We start from the raw sequence: 24,023 nt of genomic DNA, 5'->3' as shown, positions 1-24,023 counted from the left end.
CTTAAAGCAGGAGAATGACTTCTAATAGAATATAATATCCACATTTTGAACTTCTGAATGATTCTGAAGTTTAAGACAGACAACCTAATATTTAAATGACACTTTATTACTGTGATGCTTATTTGAAAAGTGAATTTTCTTAAGGAGGGAGAATCTAGGAACAGGGAGTATCTTCCCCTTCAGTGCTGGCCTTTCTGTAAATGCTCACCTTACTCACCATAGCTTAGTTCAAAGAAGAAAGGAAGGAAAGAATTTGTTTACCCTTTGAAAAAAATGTAGTTAAGAGTCTTCCTCATGCCAGTATCTTTAGGATGGGGGGGCATAGGAAGAGGGAAGGCAGGAGTTGTGCTTGCATTTCTTCACCATTTTATTATTATCTGATCTCATGTGACTTTTCCATATTTTATCCACTTTCCCCCAAGAAATATTTTAATAATCATCACTGAACATAGTACATGTAAAAGAGAGCTACCTAATGGAACATTGAAATGCCCCAGAATTTCTTAAAATCCAAATGGTGCCTAAATCTTAAACCTTATTTTGTTTTCTATTTTTGGACCTCATGTAGATGGAATTAGACAAACTAAAACTTATTTACTAAAGCAAACATACCTTGCTATAACTGTGTTTTTAAAATAACAGCATTTGCCAAATTCTTTTGACAGCTACCCTATATTGGAAGCACTAAAAATTGATTACTTGAAAGTCGTTGCTAATAATTCTGTATTTCTACAGCCTTTGCCATCCTGCCCAGGTTGGGATCCCTGAGTGCTGTTTATCTCTGGAGTGCCTGTGCTGTGACCTGCTGCTGAAGTGAAGTGGGTTAACCCTAGTTTCCTCCTAGATGTCTGCATTCTTTTCCACACATGTCCACAAATAGCATCACAGCAAATTAGAGTAATTTTCTGATTGATGTAAGGAGTAACCAAAGAAAGCTTTTTGTGTTTGGTGGCCAAAATACCACACAGCATGAGTAGAGTGGGACTGCAGGCCCATTTTATAGCATTCTAATTGATAATTATTTCTCAAAGAGCACATTATTTAGCCATGTGGCAACAATCCAGAGTCGTTCCCGAGGCATTGGACATGTAGATGCATGTGAACACCACAGTAAATATACTCTCCCTTTTGCCAAAATGGAAGTAGGTTATCCAAGAGGAAAAGGGAGAGAACAGAAAATACCAATTTCCTCTGTACCAGAACGCATCTGGCTTAAATTACTAGTTAAAACTGTGGCGCATGGAATAATGTAAGGTTTTTCTATTTTATAGCAAAGGCTCCTGGTTCATAGTCAATAACCTAGAAAATTAACTGTCTTCTTTTAGAAACTTGGAGAGAGTATATAAATGAGTATTGCATGTCTTTGCTTTTGGTCCATGGGAACTGCCTAGTCCATTTCCCTTTAATAGACCCAAAGCTACTAAGTAGTATCAGAAGAATGAAGAAAACGTGTGCGAGAGATCTCAAGTACAAAGAGGAGGGAATCTGAGGTTTCTGCACACATGGTACATTACAGAGGCAGTCTTTGTGGTCAGGGCAAAGACCTAGAAGCAGTTTCCCCAAGGTTATATGGAGGGCAGCCATACACAAGTCAAGGAACTAAGGAAATTCTTCCACTGGAGAATGACCCAGGGCTCCATAGCAGAGATCTGGAACCTGCAGAAACTCAACAAATATTATGGCCAGGATTGCTGTGAGATGGGGCATCCCAGTAGTCAGGGAGATGGGAAGGGATGGACATAAGTGCCTGTTCTTGTGTCTGGTAGAAGAGGAAGGTAAATAGAAATAAACCCTACTGCTCACTCTTTTCATGAGCAAACCACAACATCAAACAACATCTGAAAAAAGTTGTGACTGATACAGATAAATTGCAGCAAAATGATGGTGTCTGAGGATCGTCTTTCTCCCCCCACTTTTTATTCATGGCATATTGTCTTAAAGTCTTAGGGCTCCTCAGCTGAGCCAGGTTAGAGCATTCTGAATGCTGGAGCCCTGTGTGTCTGCCTCTAGTGCTGGTGCCCCCGTTCCTTATACCCAGTTTCTTCTCAGTTATGAAGGAAATTAGCTACAAGAGTATCGCCCAGTACCGTCTTCTGTGTTAAGGACTTGTGAGCAGTTCATAAACTGAAGCGGCAGACTGTCAAGAATTGCAGGGTCTGAGATTGGCTCCTCCCCTGCACAGGACTCTGGGGTCAGAGGCACAGGACTTCATTTTCTTGTGGGCCAGCATCAGCATGCACAACAGATCAGTTCCCTCCTGGTCCCCAAAACCCAAAACCCAGAGCAGGGTAACCCAAATGGGTCGAGGTTGCCTGCATATGTGGTGGATTGTCCACAAACCCTGAGCCTAGAAATCCTAATCTTTTGTAAAGGGAAGTAAGCTTGTCTGCCCTTCGCTTTAAAGGAGACGGGCGCTATCACTTATTTTTCAAGGTTGCTTACTATGCAAACACAGATGTCCTTGAAAGGTAGTCCAGAACAAAAGGTCATTGTAATTTGCTAGCAGAGACATGAAGAAACACAAGAGACCCAGGGGGAATTATCTTAACTTGGATCTGTTACTCTTATAAGAAGCTAATAGCCACCTTCCCCCACCCTCTTCTCTTTCTATAAACAAATTACCATCAGGGCTTTGGCTGTCTGTCTTACTTAGGAAGACTGCTGAGGTCATAGCCATTTGAAAAACCTGATGGACTTGTTTCTGGAGAAACAGCTAATAATATGTGGTAATACTGTTTCACATGGTGCCTCAGAGAGCTGGAAGTGTATTGCTTGAAGATAACTTTGAACCTGAAAATGGCTCAGCAACATCTGTTCTTGTGTGTTTTTCTTCCCTTGTCTTGATGGAAAGGAATTAATCTCAGCTTTCTCTACGCACCCCCTTCCACATGTGCAATGATTTGTTAAACCTTGGTCATGCTATGAGTCCTACACATTTCCTATAAGCAAATGAACAACCTGAGGAAAGAGCTGGGAACTTCAGGAGGCCCAGATCATGTGCTCCCCAGGAGGGGGTGGAGGAGAGAGTCTAAAGGGCTGAAACTGCCAAGTCAGTCTCCATCAAGGATGTAGTTATATGGCGAGGGGTTCTGCATCCTCATTAGTGGCCTAAAGTCACTGACAACCAGTGCATGGGGACCAGTGAGCTCTGGTGTACTGTCATACGTACTAGTTGAGGGGTGGTCTTAACCCCACCCCCCAACCTCCCCATTCTCTGACCTCTTCCTCTTAAATCTCTCTGTCATTTCCAGCCACAAACAGGGTCTGAAAATACTATCTCCTAAGTTCCTTTAGCCTTTGGAGCACCCAGTTACTGGAATTTTCCATTTCTGCTACTGTGTGTTCAATTTTTATACCCTGCCTAAGACTCCTCTTTCCAGGTAATATTATTCCTCCTGCCTTTTGGGTGATAGATAATACACTGGCAATGCTGGGGCTTCCTGTTTAAGTGCTTCAAGCTTACCTAGCAGTGTACATGAAGGGGGTGGGGAGGGGGTGTTAGGGAGAGCCCAGTACCTTAATACTGAAATTTTAAATTCCTGTTGTAGCCTTTAGAAAAGCTGATTTATACTGTGCATACCCAACCTCCTTCCTCATCATAGTTCAGGGAACAGCCTAATATTAACTTGCACATTTAAGAACATGCTAGATTTTAAGTTTGAATGCTTGGGTATCTTGGTGACTTAGTGGAAGCTTTTCCAAGAAAATGGGATGAGTGCTTAGTTCTTTAGTCAATGGGAATGCCCTCATTTGATCATTTTATGAGACTTTTGAGTTTTCTGTTACTCATCTCTGTGTGTAATTGACACCTAGGAAAATCCTGGAATCAGTGGTTGATTCACTTCAGCATTTAGCAATATCACTATGTTGGTCATCAGCCACTTTTGCATCCTGTGGTTTTAAACAAGAAACAATCTTGTAAAACCAGTACAGTGAAACACTGCACATGCAGATGAGGTTATAGGGCAGAAGGCAGTTCCAGGAGGCTCTGCATTAGCTGGATTTTAGTGGAGTGTGGAGACAGAGGGTAATCACTGCAGAATTGATGACTGTGTTGTACTCTTCATTCCTGTAAAGAAAAAGTCACTGGTTATTGGTTAAATTGCCAACATGAGATATTCTTCTAGTATGTGGCATTTATTTTCTCAGCTTTTTTCTCCAGTAATAACTTGATTTAGGGTGACTTTTAACGTAATTAACACTGACACTTGGAAGATAGCCTGTTTCCAAATGCATGCACACTGGTCTATTTTGTAAATACTAGCCTAAACTTTTTCCTTCCTTAGCTCAAAAAGGTGTCTCCAGCCCTTCCAATCTTTCCAGGGTGTGGGCCTGTGTAGCTGTTCAGTGTGCCCACACATTGGCATATATTTCAGAGCTACCAAAAAGAGATTGGTTGTTTTTCAAATAACAAGACAAAAAAAAAACCCACTTTTTTACTGAGTTATAACATCTGAAGAGCTGGAAACCGTTGTGTTTGTGTATGTGACACTAAAGTCAGTAACTTTCATGCCGAGGGAGTGATTGTAAACTAAGAACTGAAAAAGTTTTTCTGGATTTCAGATGTCAAACTCTCAGGCTATTTAACTCACCCACTCAGCACCTCCACATCCATCCCTGTAATGTGCTTGCATTGTGATTTCTGTTGGTGCAGGTTTTGATGAGAGAAGACAAATAGCACCCATATACAACCCGAAAGCAGTTTTCTACCAGAGTTTTTGATTGAGGTTACACAGAAGATCCTGATTATGTTGTCAGTTAGCAGGCAAAAGACATTGTATTTTAAGATTCACATAGTTTTAAAACAAGCTAATCTTTTCTGGCTCAATAACAGATTAATTACATGTTTTAATACTATAGAGTGAAGTCCCTGTTTCAGATTAAACCTTATAATGGCAAGGTCCAGTCGACTAGCAGACATTTGCCTTGATGTCTCTGGCCAGGGGATCCATAGCCTGGTACCAGCTGTGTGAGGGCCTGAATAGGCCCGCCAGGGACAGCCAGGCAATGCTGCTTTGACTCAGGGGCTAATTCTTCCTGAACACAGAAGCTACCAGGCATGTCACTGAGGAAAGCCTGAATACTTAACAGTTTATGGCTATAATAGTGTTTAGTGACTGCCTGAAAGTAGAGATCCCAAAACAAAGTAGAACACACCAGTAGTACCGCTTTTGGGAAATGTCTGAGAGGAAAAAAAAAAAAAGGTGTCAGTTCTAAAAAATAAGCTTTGGTAGACAAGTGGATCTGGTTCCAGCAAGCCTGCTTCTTGGCCTACCATTTGCACTTCCCTTCCTAATCCTAAGAGAACATATATAGAACATTTGATTCAATCACAAAGATTTCAAAATCTTTAAGGCTTCATGATTCTTGCTCACCTGTTAGTGGTGCCACCCTCCTTATCCATGAGGTGACTTCACAGGGAAACCCATGGTGCCATGTTGAGAGCTTTGGAGTTAGCCTGACGCTTGAGTTCTAACCCTACGCCTCAAGACAAATTGCTTAACATTTCTGTACCCCATTTTCCTCTGACAGGCTTGGAATGAAAATAAAATGAGATCAGATTTGACAAACACAGAACATTTGTCCTAGCAAGCATCAAATACATTAATTTCCTTCAGGTTGCATGTGAAGTAGACTGTATTTTGAATTTCCCTTCTTACCTGTGTGTCTGCCTGGAGGCATCTGTGGTTTTTTTACCTGTGGTTTTGAGTGTGCCTCTGAGAACCCTGAGCCAGCCTCATTGTCAAGTAATGAGGGCCCCTATGGCATTCCAAGGCAGGCTGGGAGTCTGCTGTTATCCCAGATAGATCTTGGACGCCTTCTGCCAAGGCCTTGCTCCATCTAACAGTCTACACACTATCATTTTCTTCCTATCCCTTATTATAGAGAACCTTAGCCTACATGCTAGAATATGTCATCATGTTTTAATACCCGTGGTGAGACTTGCCAACATGAAAATAACCTAAATACTACTTTAAATTTAATAGTGGAAGCTTATTCCATCTTTACTCATCATTCGTTGTTTTCATGGGTTATCACATCTTGTTTTAAAGTATAGTTCAGGTGTATTTTGTGGCTCCTGCACTTTGCCCACTAATTCATTGATTAAATGAATATTTTTTTTGAACATCTGCTATGCACTAGATACTATACCAGGTGCTAAAGTTACATGAGATATGGCATCTAGTTTAAAGAGCTTAATTTGTGTTTGTTCAAGTTATAAAACAAGGCAGATAATTGGTGGGTGGTGGGTGGATAGATGGGATGTACACCCTGCACTTTATTCTTATAATCCACACTCTGGGATTAGTGCTCTGTTTCTGGGTTATGTTGCTTTTATACCTCAAAGCCAGAGATCCAAGTTTGTCAACTGGCTGGCTGAATTCAGGTGTAGCCCTTAGGTCCTTGTTTCCTTTCACTGTGAAGTTAGCACTTCTGTTTCATAGCCCAAGAGGGTCTCAGTCTTCTTCATTTTCCCCAGAATCACTTTTTACTGAACTTCCTGCCCTCTTCACTTGCCTAATGTCACAAAAGTGATTCTAAATTTTCTGATGTGTTCCTTAATTCTGGCTGTGTGTTTTAATGCCTATTTTTTCGCTTTATTTCTATACACAAGTTTTCAAACTGGAGAAAGGTGCAGCCTTGTTATTTTTTAAAAATCTAAGTGAAGACTAGGTTAATAAAACTATCTCTGTTCTGTGTTTTGGAGTTGGTTTCAAGAATGTTCTCTAATTCCTTGGCTTTTAAAACTTTGAAGCATTGATTTTATATGGCTAGATGTACATGTTCTTAAAAGGAAACTTCAGTAGCAAGTGTTTGTGGATGCTCTAGTGGTGTGGGGAAGCAGATTCAGTAACATCAGGGGAGAAGCTTGGAAAGAGGACAGAGTGGGCTACACACTGTACTTGAACCTGCTTTCCTACTGACTCTATGCCCCTAGCTGTTGCTTCCTAAGTCTGTGGGCAGAGGACATGGAGTGGGAAGTTGGAGGGCCTGGGGCGGGGGGCGGGCAGGAGGGAGGTGCTGCAGGGAGTCGATGTGGGCAGAGATTGCAAGGCTGCCAGGGTTCTGTGTGTGCCGGAAGTGCAGGTTTGGCTGTGAGGAATGGAATGTTCCCTCTTGCCCTCCAAGAGCAGAAACAGCTGTGGAAGAGCTTGAAAAGATGATTGCAAAGTGAAAAAAACAGTATGAAAATTAAATCCATATTAGAAAACCCAACAAAATTGTCTACTGTGGAGTGGTAGCCATCTTTCCCATGCTAGTTAGGAGAATTAGCTTCCCATCTTGGATTTCCTTTTCAAGTGGGGGAATGGTAAGTTGTCTGCACAGCCATTCCACCCCTAGGAAAGGCAAGAGTTGTCTCGATAGAAAATGGATTCATTATTCTAATCACCAGATGGTTATTTTATTCCTCCTAATGAGAGACCAGAACCTGTCACTTGCTTGCTGCATGAAAACTTGAAACAAATGTTATTTCCGAAGGGGATCTCTGTGGGTAGAGAATTAGTGTCAGTGAATTTAACAGGAAGTCTTGTTTCTAGCTGGAAATATAAGCCTTCAGCCAAGTTCCCAACAATATTTATTTTAGAACATCATCTTTTTTTTAAGTCCTTTAATGGTTTAAATTTCTAAGACAAGAATAAGAGTGGAGCTAGACTGGAACTTGTCTTATACATCAGTGCTGATAGTGTTACAATCCTCCTTATGAAGGTTTTCTTACATTTTTTTTTCTCAGTCTGAAAGACATTTTTGGCCATTTTAGGTGATATTACAGATGAAATAATTTTCTAATTTCAAGTCTGCTTTATGCTATCATACTATATTTGCTTTTAAACATCATGTTAGTCTCAAAGTAGGTAAAATCAAGTGGAAGAGAGTAGGCAGCTAAAAACTAGACATCAGCAGTGTCTAACAAAATTAAGGGTTCAGTTATTGCCCTAGAACCTCCCTCTTCAGCCTGTATCAATTCCTAGTTTTATAAAAGCCCACAGACTGTCTTCTTCATGCCTTCACAAACTGAACAGAAAAGTGCCACAGGGCAGAAAGAAGCAACTGTCCACATCGTGTAAGGTCAAGGATCCTTTCCCCATTTTTTTTAAAGAAAAAGCAGATTTGGATCTTGGCTACCTGAAATAATTACTTTAAGTCTCCATTTTACTCCTAACATATAATAGCTTTAATCTCTGACCCCAGTTCTCACTCTTACCTTTTAAGAGGTGGAAACTTGGACTGAAAGGATATCACTGTGCTATGTCACCAAACCTAGAAAAAGTAGGAATCATTAAGTTGGAATCAGATCTCAGTCAATAAAATGTTGGGGCGGATTCCACTGGTTCTCAGTCTTAATTGCACATTAGAATAATCTGAGGAGCTTTAAAAAACGTGCTTATACCCAGGCCTTAACCACACCAACTGAATCAGAAGCTCTGGGAGTAGGATATGAATGATTAAAGTCTCCCCAGGTGATTCTAGTGGGCAACCAGGGTGAAGAACTGCTGCTGAAGAAAAATCAAATGCCTATCCGGAGGATCTGCCTTTAAGAGAGCCTGTTGTCATAAAGGCAGCTGCCCCAGGCCTTTCCTGAAGCTGTGCATTGCTCTGCTGTGGCTCACAGATCCTGGGTCTCCATATGACTAGCCATTTCCACTGGGCTGTTGGGCAACCTTTATCACCTGGGGTTCAGCAGAAGTGTGTATTAGAATCCACACAAGTCAGCTACCTGTTTCTGAATTGTCAGTGCCCACAAATCAAGCAGTGAGACCTACTTGAAATGCTGGTCCTGTACAAAAGGCAGATAGATGAGTGTGGCATTTGAAGGCAGTCCTTTGCAATGCCTACTCTCCACCCCGCAAAGTCCCTGTAAAGACCAGTAGACTCTTGCAATCGCCTGGTGAGAAGTGGCAGGCTTGGCTCCACAATTGACAACCATAACTCATTTTGTTGCTCTGCAGACAGCCCCAAAAAGAATGGAGAGCGAGAGGGAGATAGGAAGGTATTGAGAGAAAGGAGGAGAGAGGAGGAGATTGTCTTTTCAAAAAAAAACAAAAAAACAAAAAAAAACGGGGGGGGGGGGCTTTTAAGAGTTAAATTACACAACTCTTTTTTTATTTTTAAAGTGAGTAGTTCTCTTGTTGCCGTTGCTGAGAAAGATAAATTGATACCACATGTTGCTTCCAGACAAAACCCTCTCTGTGTTCCAGGGGAAGCACATGCAGCTGGTGTCTGGGTTGGTGGACAGTCTCCACAAGGTAAACATGGCTTGGAACGGGCTGAAGCAGACGTAGGCTAGCAACCGTTAAGAAATTTGCAGTTACTCCCAATTGGCACAGCACCTTTAAACACTTTTAAAAGTTTGCAAGCCTTTCTTGGAAGGAGCCACCCTCTCACCTTTTGGCTTAAAGAATATGATGCTCGGAAAACAGTAAGTTAAGGTTTGTGATGTCACTGCTTCCATGTGTGGGATCTTGACAGTTGTTGATTGCTGCTGTGTGCTTGCACTGTGCTGGGTATGTGTGTGAGGAGCTTCAGAGGTGAATAGAGGGCATTTTAGTTCCATTTTTCCATAGGGGCAACTGAATTTAAGATTGCAGGTAAGAATCAGAATTTGAATACAGACACAGCTGACTTCAGAGCCTCGGGTCTTTCTTCAGCGTAGTGCTGTCTTCATCCCTACTGGCCACCTTACGTGGCATGTTGAATTACCCATTTGGTAAATTATTGGTGGAATACTCTTTCGGTTCTGGCAGTTTTTCTCAGATACCTAATCTGTCTTGAGTCCATCTGTCTTCATAACAATTGGCATATATGTTGGGAACCTGGACATTTTACCATCAACAATAAATGTATCTTGCAATAGAAAACTGTGCTCATTATAGCAAGGAAATAATTACCAGATTCTAATAGATGCAGTCATCTTAATGCAGATTTCTTTGGGGTGAGCCAAGCAAAGAAATCTCTAGGCAGTGGCCCACATAGTACAGTCAGCATGACTGTGAAATATGAATTCCAGCATGCCACCTCCTCCACACACCTATTGCACATGCCTCCTTGAAGGGTTATGCCACCACAATCATACAGGACCCAGGTTTGCTAGCTCTGTTGCTAATTAACCACACCTAATGAGCTTCTGCCCATTGCAGGCTTCTTTCAATGCAAACCATTTTGTAGAAGCAAAAGTTGACATAAGAAATAATATAAGGGTATGTGTTCTAACCTCTGCTTTTCTCTCGGGACCCTTTATGATAGGATTATCTTAAGGTTCTATAAATCTTTTGGTCCAAGTTGGGAGAAAACTGGTGTATTTGTCCCTGAAGTTTCTTCCTACAGATGTTTGATTTATTGTAATTCATCAGAATCTTGATTACTAAGTAGTGGATTCAATAACTGGAGCTGTTCACATGGTCTTGGGTTGGGGTAGCTTCTGGGCTGCTTTAGTAAGTAGATGTGACAAAACGATGTGAGTTTTTAACAGTAGGAGCCTGGTGGTAATATATAACTTAATCACCTTACCCTTAAGGAAAGCACATCCCTAGTTCTCAGGCCAATGAACACCAGCCTGCTTTACAAGGTATTTCAAAAACGTGTTTAGATATGATTAGTATTTAGATGGTGGTTTTAGAAAAAAATCACTCGGGCTGGGATGTAGCTCGGTGGTACAGTGCTTGCCTAGCATGCGCGAGGCCCTGGGTTTGATCCCAGCACCAAAAAAAAAAAGAAAAAAATCACTCTAATTCTGTCAAACCATTCCCTCAAACTAATATAAAATCCTAGAATTTTAGATTATTTGGTAGGATGATACATGAATTAGTGAGAAACCATAAAACATTTTGAATGGTGATTTTCCTGGGATTGAGGTAGGGAAGGGGCCATTTGAAGTCTTACGGAAATCATAATGCCATTAACTTTTGTTATCAGGGAAGTTGTGGGGAAAAGTCACAGTACTGATATTTTGCCTGGTGTATATATATTTACCTTTCCTGCTTCACCAAACTTGGGTAGAAAAGCTAGTCATTAGAATCCTGACCTCTGAGGAAAACAGAATACATTTCTGGCATTTGGCCTTGTCAGGGCTTGGGGATTTGAACCAGAAGTTGGACAGGTGAGCCATGTTTATTGGCTTTTGTCAATGCCCCACGTTGAGATTACTAATTTTATAAATGGAAGGCTGGACAGCCTATGTGAATAGAAGGCTGCTGGGATAGGGGCCTATAAGGATAGTGGTGGCCCAGTTTCTGTTCTTGTTGTCTTAGAAAAACTTGTCTGAGTATTCTGTGGATACTAAGCCTCAGGGAATATATTCTGCCACTAATAAACCTCTAAAATTGAGAGTCGAGAAGCTTGCCACTGAAACTTAGTGGCCCACCTAATAAGGTGGACCTTGTTTCAGAAACAGGGTAGGCCCTTGGTTAGTGAGTTAGTCACTGTCTTCCCTTAGGCAGGGGCCACCATGACTGCCTTACTGAGAAAAGCGAAGTATGTGCTACAGAGTGACTCACACCTTCAGGTTTGCTCTTCTGAAACACAGGCATTCTTTTTCAAAAGTCTTTTACAAATTTTGGGGGAAGGACCCACCAAATTACTACCCCAAAATACTTCAAAAATAAAATTACAATAGTAGGATTATGCTTTTGTATTGCTCTGCTTTCTTAAATGTTAGTTATTTTTTGTAGTTTTCTTGAACTGTTAGTACAAATAGATTAAATAGTAGCTTCTTAATAATTTGGTGGTGGACCCAGGAAGGGTTGTAGAAAAAGTGTTGGCTATTAGGGTTTGGAAGTCTAATTTCAGTTTTGGTTCTTTATGTACTAACTGTGGAACCTTGTCTTAAGTTATTTCATATCTCTTATCTTGAGCATATATATATACATATTTTATATATATATATATACATATATATTATATATATTTTATATATATATAATATATATACATATATATTATATATATTTTATATATATATATATATAAAATTAGGTCACTGATACACTAACTCTATAGGCTTATTAGGATTACAGACAGAGATTCTAAAACCTATGTCTCAGTAACCAGCAATAGTACAATCTGGCAGGCCCTCAGATTTTTTGCCTTGCAATTAGGGACCTAGATGGGTAGCCAGTCTTTGTGGTCCTTTCCTACCCTGACTCCCTATGTTCTAGCCCACACTATGGGTGTTCCAACCTCTTTACCACATGCCCCTGGAGAAGCTTAATATCTATCTCCAAATTTAGATAGTTGTAGCTTATAATTGCATAAAATTTATATACATACATTGTTGGAGGTTAGAGTCATAGTAATAGATGGCCATCAGAAAATCCATATAGGATGTTTTGGCGTTCTATAAAAATGTTTCATTCTTTTTCTCAGTAAGTTTGCAGTTGGTAAAACTAAAATACATTTTAAAAAAGTGTTCCCTAAATGCTTTTTTAAAGGAAAGAATAACTGGATACTTAAGATTGTGAACTCTTTAGACTCTAGAACAAAGGAGGCTGGCCAGATGTGAGTGTCTGCACTGTGCTCTATAGCCTCAGGACCTCCTTACTTTTTGTGTTTATAGTTTTATTTAACACATTGAGCCATCCAAGTACTCAATAGTGGAACTGCCTTACACTTGTTTGTTTTCTGAACCCTAGAGGGGATATATCAAGAGCATGCTTCATAGAGAAAGTGTTTTACTTTTTTAAAGAAATGTAATTTCTGAACCATTAGTAGAGTTGCCATTGTTCTTTTTAAAAACCTTATGAGTAACAGTGAAGCAGGCAACATTTGTTTCATCAGATACCCAGCCTGCTTCCCGTCTTATTGTTTCAAATGCATCTTACTGACAGATGTAGAAATGCCATCTTATGACCCACGATTGCTGGTATTCATCGCCTAGCCCAAACTACAATCTCTTCTTAAGTGGGAACATATATCAGACACACCGAGTATTTTGGGTTATTTACTTACGGTGAAATCCTGCTGCCTTTCTGTGTTTAAAAAACATTCTGGTAGAACACATGTGTTTGTATCTTCTGCATAAATACAGTTTATGATTGCCAATTTTTAAAATTATTATGACTTTTAGGATTGTTTTAATATACAGCAACAGGCAATAACTTTTATCTTTAACTTGCAAATAAATACTCATATGGCCTGCAGATGCTGTTCCAGATTAGTTCTTCTTTTTTTTTTTTAAACTGCACAAGTCATTTTCACAGATCAGAATCAGCCTGCCCCAGTCATGAGCCCTCTTCACCATGGACTCTGCACTTTATAAGGGCAGCAAGAACACCATGACTCCATAGTGTGACTGGCTTCTGAAGTGTATTATCGTCTACCATCATTACATCATCCCTGGCTAGGAGGAGTGGTTGGATATTATCATGGCTATAATGAAGAGGGGGAACTACAGTTGTTGCAGACAGATTAAATGATTTGTTCAGGGTCACATGGTTGGTCAGTGGCAGAGGTAGGATTAATCTGGTCATCCCTGACAACTGGGGTATGTCTACTAAGCCTGGAGGAAGAATCTTGCAAATGGTGCAGTCATTAGAGTTTTGAGAGTATTTGCACTACTTTAAAAAAAAAAAAACTTTTCTTTTAGACATACAGAAAAGTTGCAAAGATATTACAAAGTTCCCATATTCTCAACATTGTTTCCCCTAGTGTGGTACATGTGTAACAGTTTGCCTCATTTTTCTATCCTAGCACCCCATTTAGGATACCACAATACCTGTAGCCATTATGTCTCACTAGGCTCTTCTTGGCTGTGACAGTTCAGAGGAGTACTGAACAGGCAATTTGTAAATTTCCCTTAATTTGGCATTTGTTTGATATTTTTCTCCTGATTAGATGGGGGTTATGGGTTTTGTGAGGAAGACTGCAAAAAAGTTGCTACTTTCAACACATTTTATCTAAGGTACATACTACCAATGTGACTTATTCCTGTTGATACTGACCTTGATCTCTTGGCTGAGATAGTGTTTGTCAGACTTTCACTGCAAAGTTACTCTTTTCATACTGTACTCTTTGGAAGGAAGTTACTGCACTCAACCCACATCACCTTTAGGAGAGAGTATCTATATAAATTATTTGAATTTTTCTAAATGAGAGACTTGCCTGTTTCTTTCACCAACCCAGAAAATCCTGTCCTACCATCTTTATGTCTTGTATCAGTTCTATAATAAAGTGTGAAATTATGGCAATATGGGGTAGATGGAGTCATGGGATGGACAGGTAAAACTTACACTGTTCTGAGTTCATAGAAGTGGCTAAGAAGAGAGAGATGCTGTCTCCGTGTTAATGGAAGAGGGGGCCGTGAGAGAATAAAACAGTCATTCAGGTGATGAATTACTCTTGTAGAGCCAGGGAGCTTCCTTGCAAAGTGAGAGGAGGGAGTGGTTTGGTAATAAATTATAAGTATGAACTGTAGTATAGAAAATGTAATTACAGAAAGGCCAATAAAACAATGGGGGAAACAATGTCAATGAGCATATTTGTTCCCAACATCTCTGTCTCCCCACCTCCCAGACATGAAACTTTTTTCCTATCATTTTTACATTTACTCACATATGTATATGTTATTTGGGACAGATAGACAGACAGACAGACACACACACCCTGCCCTCCGGGCAGAACCTGTTCCACCCTCTGTTTTCTTAAAACATAAAAGATAATAAGAAAAACATGGTGTTTTTGCTAGTTTGAGATAAAGATAGCTATACAGGGAGCTTTCTAGTGCTGTTTCCATGCACCCCAGTTTGGTTCATCTCTACCAGACCTTTTCACTACTTCCTAGTTCCCTTCCCATAGTGGCCTCTGCCAGTTTAAGATTACTATATTCACTCCTCTACAGTGAGCACATCAACCATGTTCATGTTTTTGGTTTCCTTCCCTTTCCATATCCCTCCTGTGCATGGTCTCTCCTTAGTGTGTGACCCATGTCCAGTAATATTACTGCATTTAGGTCTGTAATCCATATATGAGTGAGAGCATGGAATTTTTGGCCTTCTGAACCTGACTAACTTTGCTGAAGATGTTCTCTAGTTCTATCCATTTACCTGCGAATGACAAAATTTCATTCTTCTTTGCAGCTGAATAAAATTCCATTGTGTATAAATACCAGTTTTCTTAATCCATTCGTCAGTAGTGGGGCATCTTGGCTGGTTCCATAACTTGGCTATTGTGAATTGTGCTGCAATAAACATGGGTGTGCAGGTGCCTCTGGAGTAACCTGACTCACATTCCTTCGGGTATATTCCGAGGAGTGATATTGCAGTGAAATGGCAGATCTATTTTTAGTTTTTTAAGAAGCCTCCATACTGTTTTCCATAGTGGTTGTACTAATTTGCATTCCCATCAGCAGTGTATGCATCCTCACCAACATTTGTTGTTGTTAGTGTTCTTGATGATAGCTATTCTAAATGGAGTGAGGTAGAATCAGTGTGGTTTTGATTTCCTTTATGGCCAGGAATGGAGAGCATTTTTTCATGAATTTTTTAGCCATGTGAACTTCTTCCTTTGAAAAAGTTCTGTTTCGTTCAGTTGCCCATTTCTTCATTAGGTCATTGATTTGGTGGGGGAGTTTAGTTTTTTGAGCTTCCTGTATATTCTGGTTATCAGTCCCTTGTCTGATGTGTAGCTGGCAAAGATTTTCTCTCATTCTGTGGGTGGCCTCTTCAATTTAGAGACCATTTCTTTTTTTGTGCAGAAGCTTTTTGATTTCATGTAGTCCCATTTGTCAATCCTTTCTCTTAGTTGCTGGGTCACTTGAGTTCTACTGAGGAAGTCCTTACCTATACCGATTGCTTCCAGTGAATTCCCTGCTCTTTCCTGTATTAGCTTCAAGGTTTGAGGTCTGATATTAAAGTCCTTAATCCACTTTGAATTGATACTAGTACAGGGTGACAGGCATGGATCTAGTTTCAGTTTTCTGCAGGCAGACACCCAGTTTTCCCAGCAACATTTGTTCAGAGGCTATCTTTTCTCCATCATATGTTTTTGGCACCTTTGTCGAAGATTAGGTAAGCATAGTTGCATGAATTCATATCCGGGTCCTCCATTCTGTTCCATTGATCTTCATGTCTGTTTTTGTGCCAGTACCATGCTGTTTTTATTGCTGTGGCTCTGTAATATAGTACGAAGTTGGGTATTGTGATACCTCCAGCGTTGCTCCTTTTGCTGAGTATTGCCTTGGCTATTCACCATCTTTTGTGTTTCCAACTGAACTTTAGGGTAGATTTTTCAATCTCTGTGATGGGTGTCATTGGGATTTTGATGGGAATTACATTGAACATGTAGATCACTTTTGGTAGTATATCCATTTTTACTATGTTGATTCTGCCAATCAACATGAGCATGGGAGATCTTTTGACATTCTGTAGTCTTCCTTGATCTCTTTCTTGAATGGTTTGTAGTTCTCCTTGTAGAGGCCATTTACATCCTTTATTAAGTTTATTCCTAGGTATTTGATTTTTTTTTTTTTGAGGCTATTGTAAATGGAGTTGTTTTCCTATATTCTTTCTCAATCTGCTCAATGTTGGTGTATAGAAAGTCTACTGATTTTTGTATGTTGATTTTTGTATCCTGCTACATTGCTGACACTGTTTATGGTGTCTAGGAGTTTTTGGGTAGAGTTTTTCAGGTTTTTAAGGTATAAGATCATGTCATCTGTAAACAGGATAGTTTGACTACTTCTTTATCTATTTGTATTCCTTTTATTTCTTCTTGTCTTAATGCTCTGGCTAGGAATTCCAGAACTATGTTGAATAGGAGTGGGGAAAGTGGGCACCCTTGTCTTGTTCCTAACTTTTGGGGAAATGGTTTCAGTTTTTCCCCATTAAGTATGATGTTGGCTATAGGTTTGTCATATATAGCCTTTATAATGTTGAGGTACATTCCTTCTAGTTTCCTCAGAGCATTTATCATGAAATGGTGTTGAATCTTACTGAAGGTTTTTTTTTTTCAGTGTCTGTTAAGATGATCAAGTGGTTTTTATCTTTGCTTCTGTTAATGTGCTGTATTACATTTAATGATTTGCATATGTTGAATCATCCCTGCATCTCTGTGATGAAGCCAACTTGGTCATAGTGAATGAGCTTTCTGATATATTGTTGGATTCAGTTTGCCATTATTTTATTGAGGATTTTTGCATCAGTGTTCATTAAGGAGATTGGCCTGTAGTTCTCCTTTTTGAATGTGTCCTTGTCTGGTTTTGGGATGAGTGTAATGCTTCATAAAATGAGTTAGGCAGTGTTCTTTCCCTTCTGTTTTCATGGAAAAGTTTAAGGAGTGTTGGTATTAGTTCTTCTTGAAAGGTTTGGTAGAATTCAGTGGAAAATCCGTCAGATGCTAGAGTTTTCTTTTCTGGGAGATTCTGTTGCTGCTTCAGTTTCATTATGCGTTATAGATATGTTTAGGTGGTTAATATCCTCTTGGTTCACATTTGGATGGTTGTAAGTATCTAGAAATTTGTCCATTTCTTCAAGATTTTCCAATTTATTTGCATATAGGTTCTCAAAGTAGTCTGTGATGATTCCCTGGATTTCCTTGGTGGATGTTGTTATCTCCCCTTTTTCATTTCTGATTTTACTAATTTGGGTCTTTTCCCTCATCATTTTAATCATATTTGCCAAGGTTTTTTTTTGTCAAACTTGTTTATTTTTTCAAAAACCAGCTTTTTGTTTCATTGAGTCTTTTTATTTTTTTTTCTGTCTCTATTTCATTCATTTTAGCCCTTATTTTTATTATTTCTCTCCTGGTTTTGGGTTTAGCTTGTTCTTGTTTTTCTAGGAGTTTGAGATATAGCATTAAGCCATTTGTTTGAGATCTTTCTGTGTTTTTAATATATGCACTCATAGCTATAAATTTTCACTGCCTTTGCTATGTCACATAGGTTCTGATAGGTTATGTTTTCATTTTCATTAAATTCCAGGAACTTTTTGATTTCCTCTTATTTCTTCTATGACCCACTGATTATTGAGCAATGTGTTGTTCAGCCTGCAATTGTTTGCATATTATCTTCTATTTTTGTTGTTGAGTTCTAGTTTTATTGCATTGTGATCAGATAGAATGCAGGGGATTACTTCAGTTTTCTTGTATTTGCTGAGGCTTGCTTTTTGCCCTAAGATATGGTTTATTTTGGAGAAAGTTTCATGGGCTTCTGAGAAGAAAGTATATTGTGCTGTTGTAGGGTGAAATATTCTGTAGACCTCAGTTAGGTCCATTTGATCTATGGTGTCATTTAGTTCTAGGATTTCTTTGTTGATTTTTTTGCCCAGACATGAAACTTCCATTTAACTTCTCCCTTTATTCTATAACTTGCAGTAGGGGGTCATGTAGATGTTTGTCTTTTTACATTACTTTTCGCTTTTAAAATTGAGCAGGCATGAAAAACTGATGAATCTGATTATTCCTTCTGAGTGCTTAATTTTGGACCATCCTGGCTCATGTTCTGCATTTTCCCTTCTTTCTCTGCAGAACTCTATCCGGCACAACCTGTCACTGCATAGTCGATTCATGCGAGTCCAGAATGAGGGGACTGGGAAGAGCTCTTGGTGGATCATCAACCCTGATGGGGGAAAGAGTGGAAAGGCACCTCGGCGACGGGCCGTCTCCATGGACAACAGCAACAAGTACACCAAGAGCCGTGGCCGTGCAGCCAAGAAGAAGGCAGCCCTGCAGACTGCCCCAGAGTCAGCAGATGACAGTCCTTCCCAGCTGTCCAAGTGGCCTGGCAGCCCCACATCCCGCAGCAGCGATGAGCTGGATGCATGGACAGACTTCCGCTCACGCACCAATTCCAATGCCAGCACGGTCAGCGGCCGCCTGTCACCCATCCTGGCAAGCACAGAGTTGGACGACGTCCAGGATGATGATGCACCACTCTCCCCCATGCTGTACAGCAGCTCAGCCAGCCTGTCACCGTCAGTAAGCAAGCCGTGTACTGTGGAGCTGCCACGGCTGACCGACATGGCAGGCACCATGAATCTGAATGACGGGCTGACTGACAACCTCATGGATGACCTGCTAGATAACATCACGCTCCCGCCATCCCAGCCATCACCAACGGGGGGGCTCATGCAGCGGAGCTCTAGCTTCCCATACACCACCAAGAGCTCTGGCCTGGGCTCTCCAACCAGCTCCTTTAACAGCACCGTGTTTGGACCCTCATCTCTGAACTCCTTACGCCAGTCTCCCATGCAGACCATCCAAGAGAACAAGCCAGCCACCTTCTCTTCCATGTCACACTATGGCAACCAGACACTCCAAGACCTGCTCACTTCAGACTCACTCAGCCACAGTGATGTCATGATGACCCAATCAGACCCCTTGATGTCTCAGGCCAGCACTGCTGTGTCTGCACAGAATTCCCGCCGGAACGTGATGCTTCGCAATGACCCGATGATGTCCTTTGCCGCCCAGCCTACCCAGGGGAGTTTGGTCAATCAGAACTTGCTCCACCACCAGCACCAAACCCAGGGCGCTCTTGGTGGCAGCCGTGCCTTGTCGAATTCCGTCAGCAACATGGGCTTGAATGACTCCAGCAGCCTTGGGTCAGCCAAACACCAGCAACAGTCTCCTGTCAGCCAGTCTATGCAAACCCTCTCGGACTCTCTCTCAGGCTCCTCCTTGTACTCAACTAGTGCAAACCTTCCTGTCATGGGCCATGAGAAGTTCCCCAGCGACTTGGACCTAGACATGTTCAATGGGAGCTTGGAATGTGACATGGAGTCCATTATCCGTAGTGAACTCATGGATGCTGATGGGTTGGATTTTAACTTTGATACCCTCATCTCCACACAGAACGTTGTTGGTTTGAACGTGGGGAACTTCACTGGTGCTAAGCAGGCCTCATCTCAGAGCTGGGTGCCGGGCTGAAGGATCACTGAGGAAAGGGGAGGTGGGCAAAGCAGGTCAGTGCCCAAGGTTATGGCATAACAGTAACAAGGAGAGGGTGACAGGGTGTCTGGCCTCTGTTTACTTCAACTGCTATGGAGAACCATGGAGCAATGGTGCACATTTTTCTGACTCTCAGCCAGTCACCTCTTTGTTTTACCTGCAAGCCAGATAGGGTTGCCAGGTGCTCCTTCCCACAGCTTGCTCACAGCTCAGGAATTTTACTGTAAGAAAAGCACACACACATGCAGAGAGGTCATTCTTTGTATCCTGTAGTTCTCACTGAGGTATGAGATGGCCCACTACATGGTGGATGGATGGATGAGAACTGAAGGAAAGGGGGAGGAAGACCCTAGCCCCAGGACTTCCTTAGAAAGACTCAGGTTCAGCACTGCCTTTGTCAGTCTCCGTGTGATGGTTTCTCCATCATTTTTTCCAGTATAGTAATGACTTGCAGTGATTTCTAATTTAACTATAGAACATGTATTTCTGGATTCTTCAATATACGAGTGTTTGCACCAGAAACCAGATCTGTTAGATTACTTTCACCATGGTACTAGGCATGTTTATTAGTGCTCAGGGTTTAAGTATTTTTAAATAAAAAAGCAAAATAATTAAGTTGAAAACAAAGTTTTTATATAAGGGAACACTTACTTGTGTGCTTCTCCTTGTTGCTCAGCCTGTAAATGATGTCAGACACAGTGACATGGTTGTGAATGGTGACAGAGATCTTTTAAATGGTGACATTTTAATGCTGGTATAGCCAGAAAGATCAGGCAGTGTGCTGTGGTAGGAGAAGCATATGACTGGAATCAGTGGTGAGGAGTTAGTCCCACTTCCATCACTTCTGGCTGCTGTCATGGGTGTATCACCTAGCCCCTGAGCTTCATTTTCCCACTTTGTAAAGTGAGGATGATGGCTGTTGCTACTCCAAAGGGTTATTGCAAGAATCCAAAAGAAATGTGAAGTTACTTTATTAAAATGTTACAGCCGGGCACTGGTGGCTCATGCCTGTAATCCTAGCTTCTCAGGAAGCAGAGATCAGAAGGACTGCAGTTTGAAGCCAGCCCAGGCAAATAGTTGGCAAGACCCTATCTCGAAAAACCCTTCACAAATAAGGGGCTGGTGGAGTGGCTCAAGGTGTAGGCTCCTGAGTTCAAGTCCCAGTACTGCAAAAAGTGAATGAATGAATAAATAAAATAAAAAGCTACAGTGAATTGAAATACGTTCAGTGCAATTAGGTGAACATACTGACTGACTGACAGATATGAGCAAGCACGAAGCCCAGAAAGGATAAATAGATTTCCCAAGGCCACAACACTAGACCCCAGCCATTTCTTCCTTTTTTTTTTTAAATTTGATTTTTTTATATCATTTTTTAGGTCTCTATCTACTTTTTTTTTTTTTTTTTGAGAAGGGGTGGAGTTGGTTCCTGGGGTTTGAACTCAGGGCCTTGCACTTACTCAAACACTTGAGTCATACCACCAGCCATTTTTTAAAGTTTTTATTTTAGTTCTACATTGGCATACATTTATAATGGAGGGATTTCAGTATGAAACTCTGTGCATGTGTACCCATGTACTCAGCCATTTCTTAAATGGCTTGAGCCATAGTAGTTCTTTCTGTATTCTCTAAATGGTAAAAAGAAAAAAAAATAGGAGGTACACTCTGAACTTAGCCCAGGTATCAGGTAATACACAAGTTTTCCCTGGAATTGTCCTTCTCAAGAAGTGAGGAAAACTCTGGGGCCTTCTGCCAAGGGGTTTGAGCCTCAGACACCCCTATGCTAAAAGGCTCTGCTCTGTGCCCCAGCTCTGTGTTTTTTCTTCTTAAAACTTCAGACTCAACAAGCTGCTTAGCCACTTCTTTAAATGGTGTGAAAGAGAAAAGGAATTCAAAGCCATCAAACCCAGGCTTGTTAACCCTCTCCATGGTGAAGGAATTATAAGGGTCTCCTATGGTGAGCTCACTGAAGTCCTGAGTAGCTGTAGAAAGGGGATGTCAAGAGTGTTGTAGGTTAAAGTGGCTCGACTTTCCCAGGCAGAGCAGGCCCCTAATGAAATTCAGACATCTGCTCTGTCATTTAATAGCCCTTGAGCTGGTAAAAAGGCTGTAATGGAAGCTAAATAGGGTGACAGTGCTTCCATGCCAGCCAGTTCAACACCATACCAGGGCTTAGGCTGGTATTTAGAAATGTAGATATTTGGCTTTTGGAAGAATAAATGGTTTGTCGTCTTAAAGAAGAGAAATATGATTGTGGCTTCTAAAGACACAAGAGAGTTTAAATTTGACTGTTGTTTTAAGGAGGTCACTTCCTAGTTTGGTGGAGCAAATGAGTTCAAAGAAAATGTGCTGTCAGTTTTTGTCTGATATTTCAAGTGTACATTTCCCTTTCATTTGAATAGCAGGCATGTATGTCTCTATTGATTAAAGATAGTACAGAAATCTGTTAAGGGAGATTTAAATACATAGAGTTTTAATTATTATTTGATGAGTTATTATTTTGATAATGATAAATTGCTACTTTGGGTTTAATACTTTTCATGATTATGTCCTAATGAAGTTAGGGTCGTTTAATAACCTTTTTCTCAGAACATTTTGAGTGAAGGTTGATTTGAGAGGATATTTCTTCAATTAAAAATGAAAAGTTACAGCCAGCTGTGATGCTACTCTCCTGTAATCCTAGCACTCCCATCACTCAGGAGGCTGAGGCAGGAGGACCGGGAGCTTGAGGCCAGCCTGGGCTAAACTGGAAAATCCTATCTCAACAAAACAAAAGTTACCAAGTTTTCCTAAAATCAGTTAGCTCAGTATGACCACAGGGCAAAAGAGGAAACATCCTCAGGACAATGCAGGCCGAGGGAGTCCACCTTTTGAGTACTTTGCAATGAGTTCCTTTCAACAGTGAGTGACCCGAAGTGTGTGTGTGTGTAACGTGTACTTTTAAGCTTAGCTTATATCTATCACTTCACTGAAGACTCTCTTACATTTGGAAAACAGGCCTAAGGTCAGAGTTTCAGATCTCACTTCCACCAAATTAAGCATCCCAGCTTCCCAGGAACTGTTCTGTTCTGAGAGAGCTCTTGGTTTGCCTTTGTTTTAGTAGTTCTCTGGACTGACTTAAGGCTCACTGGCCTGGGAACATTCTTGTTGTGTTAATGGAGCAGCTCTGTCCAGTTGACATCTTGCTGGAGCACCATATTGAGAGCTTGGAGTCTCTTACATGGCATTCATTTTAGGACATGGGTAAAATCCTTTGACTTATGGGTCTGTCTGCAAAATAAAAAATAGTCATACCTTTTGTGAGTGCCAGGGCATTGTCTCCTCTAGGCTGCACATACACACTGGTGACAGAAATGGCAGTGAGCTGAGCTGACGTGGTGGCTGCTACCCGAGCTTGTAGTGAGCCCTCTTGAGTTTGGTGTGTGTCTCACCTTAGTTTTGATATTGAAAGATGTAAATCCATAAGTTCTTTCCTCATCTACAGGGGTCTTTATTTTTATCTTTTTAAAAAGGTCAAAGTCCCAAGTTCAAGCCCCAGTACCACCAAAAAAAGTCTAAAGTCCCACCTTGAGAGAGTGACTGGATCATTTTTAGTGTTGATAAAAGTAAAGAGGAATTGATGCAGCCATGAAAAGGGGCTTCTTTGCAAAAGCAAGTACACTGTACATGCATTATTTTCCCTGGAAAGCAGTGGCACCCAGTGCAGACACTGCTGTTACTGGACTGATTGGTTTTTATCACATACCTGTGCTTCGCCTCTGTCCAGCCTGCTGAGCGTGGGGATCAATTCTGAGACGTGCCCACCTCAGACAGCTACATTTCTAAATGGCTCTGGTGAAGTCTCTTTTGGCCGTGGAGCTTATGTGGACCATAAATGGGTAAAAATTACTAGAATTGCTACATGTAATTTTTGTGAACTTCTTTTTTAGAGTTTTCTTCTTTTTTAGAGTATTCACAATGTTCAACAGTCGATGTCTTATCAATAGCATTTTCTGTAAGTGGTGGCTTCCCCAAGGGCCACCTGTGCTTCTCACAGGCCTACCCTTCTATGTGTAGAAGGGAGAGAGGGACTTACTGGGGGCCACTTCTGCTGTGGCTGCAGAAATTATCTGCCCAGGTCCTCCCTGGCCCTGAGTGAGCAAAGG

The 24,023-nt window shown here is 40.9% G+C and overlaps 1 protein-coding gene across 4 annotated transcripts in view; it reads left to right on the top strand.

The window, feature by feature from the left end:
• Foxo3 (forkhead box O3) overlaps window positions 1-24,023 on the top strand; it is a 122,970-nt gene that overhangs the window by 84,687 nt on the left and 14,260 nt on the right. For 3 of the 4 annotated variants that reach the window (XM_020186063.2, XM_074077222.1, XM_074077227.1), the window contains one exon: window positions 18,457-19,892. In XM_020186063.2, coding sequence (XP_020041652.1) covers window positions 18,457-19,857 — 1,401 coding nt within the window. In that variant the 3' untranslated portion in view covers window positions 19,858-19,892. Of the gene's footprint in view, window positions 1-9,098; window positions 9,422-18,456; window positions 19,893-24,023 lie in introns of those variants that run through there. The other variant, XM_074077233.1, reaches the window with a different exon arrangement.

The sequence above is a fragment of the Castor canadensis genome, chromosome 1 (genome assembly GCF_047511655.1).
Source record: "Castor canadensis chromosome 1, mCasCan1.hap1v2, whole genome shotgun sequence".
Classification (NCBI taxonomy): Eukaryota; Metazoa; Chordata; class Mammalia; order Rodentia; family Castoridae; genus Castor; species Castor canadensis.
This window is presented reverse-complemented; position numbering and strand designations above follow the sequence as displayed.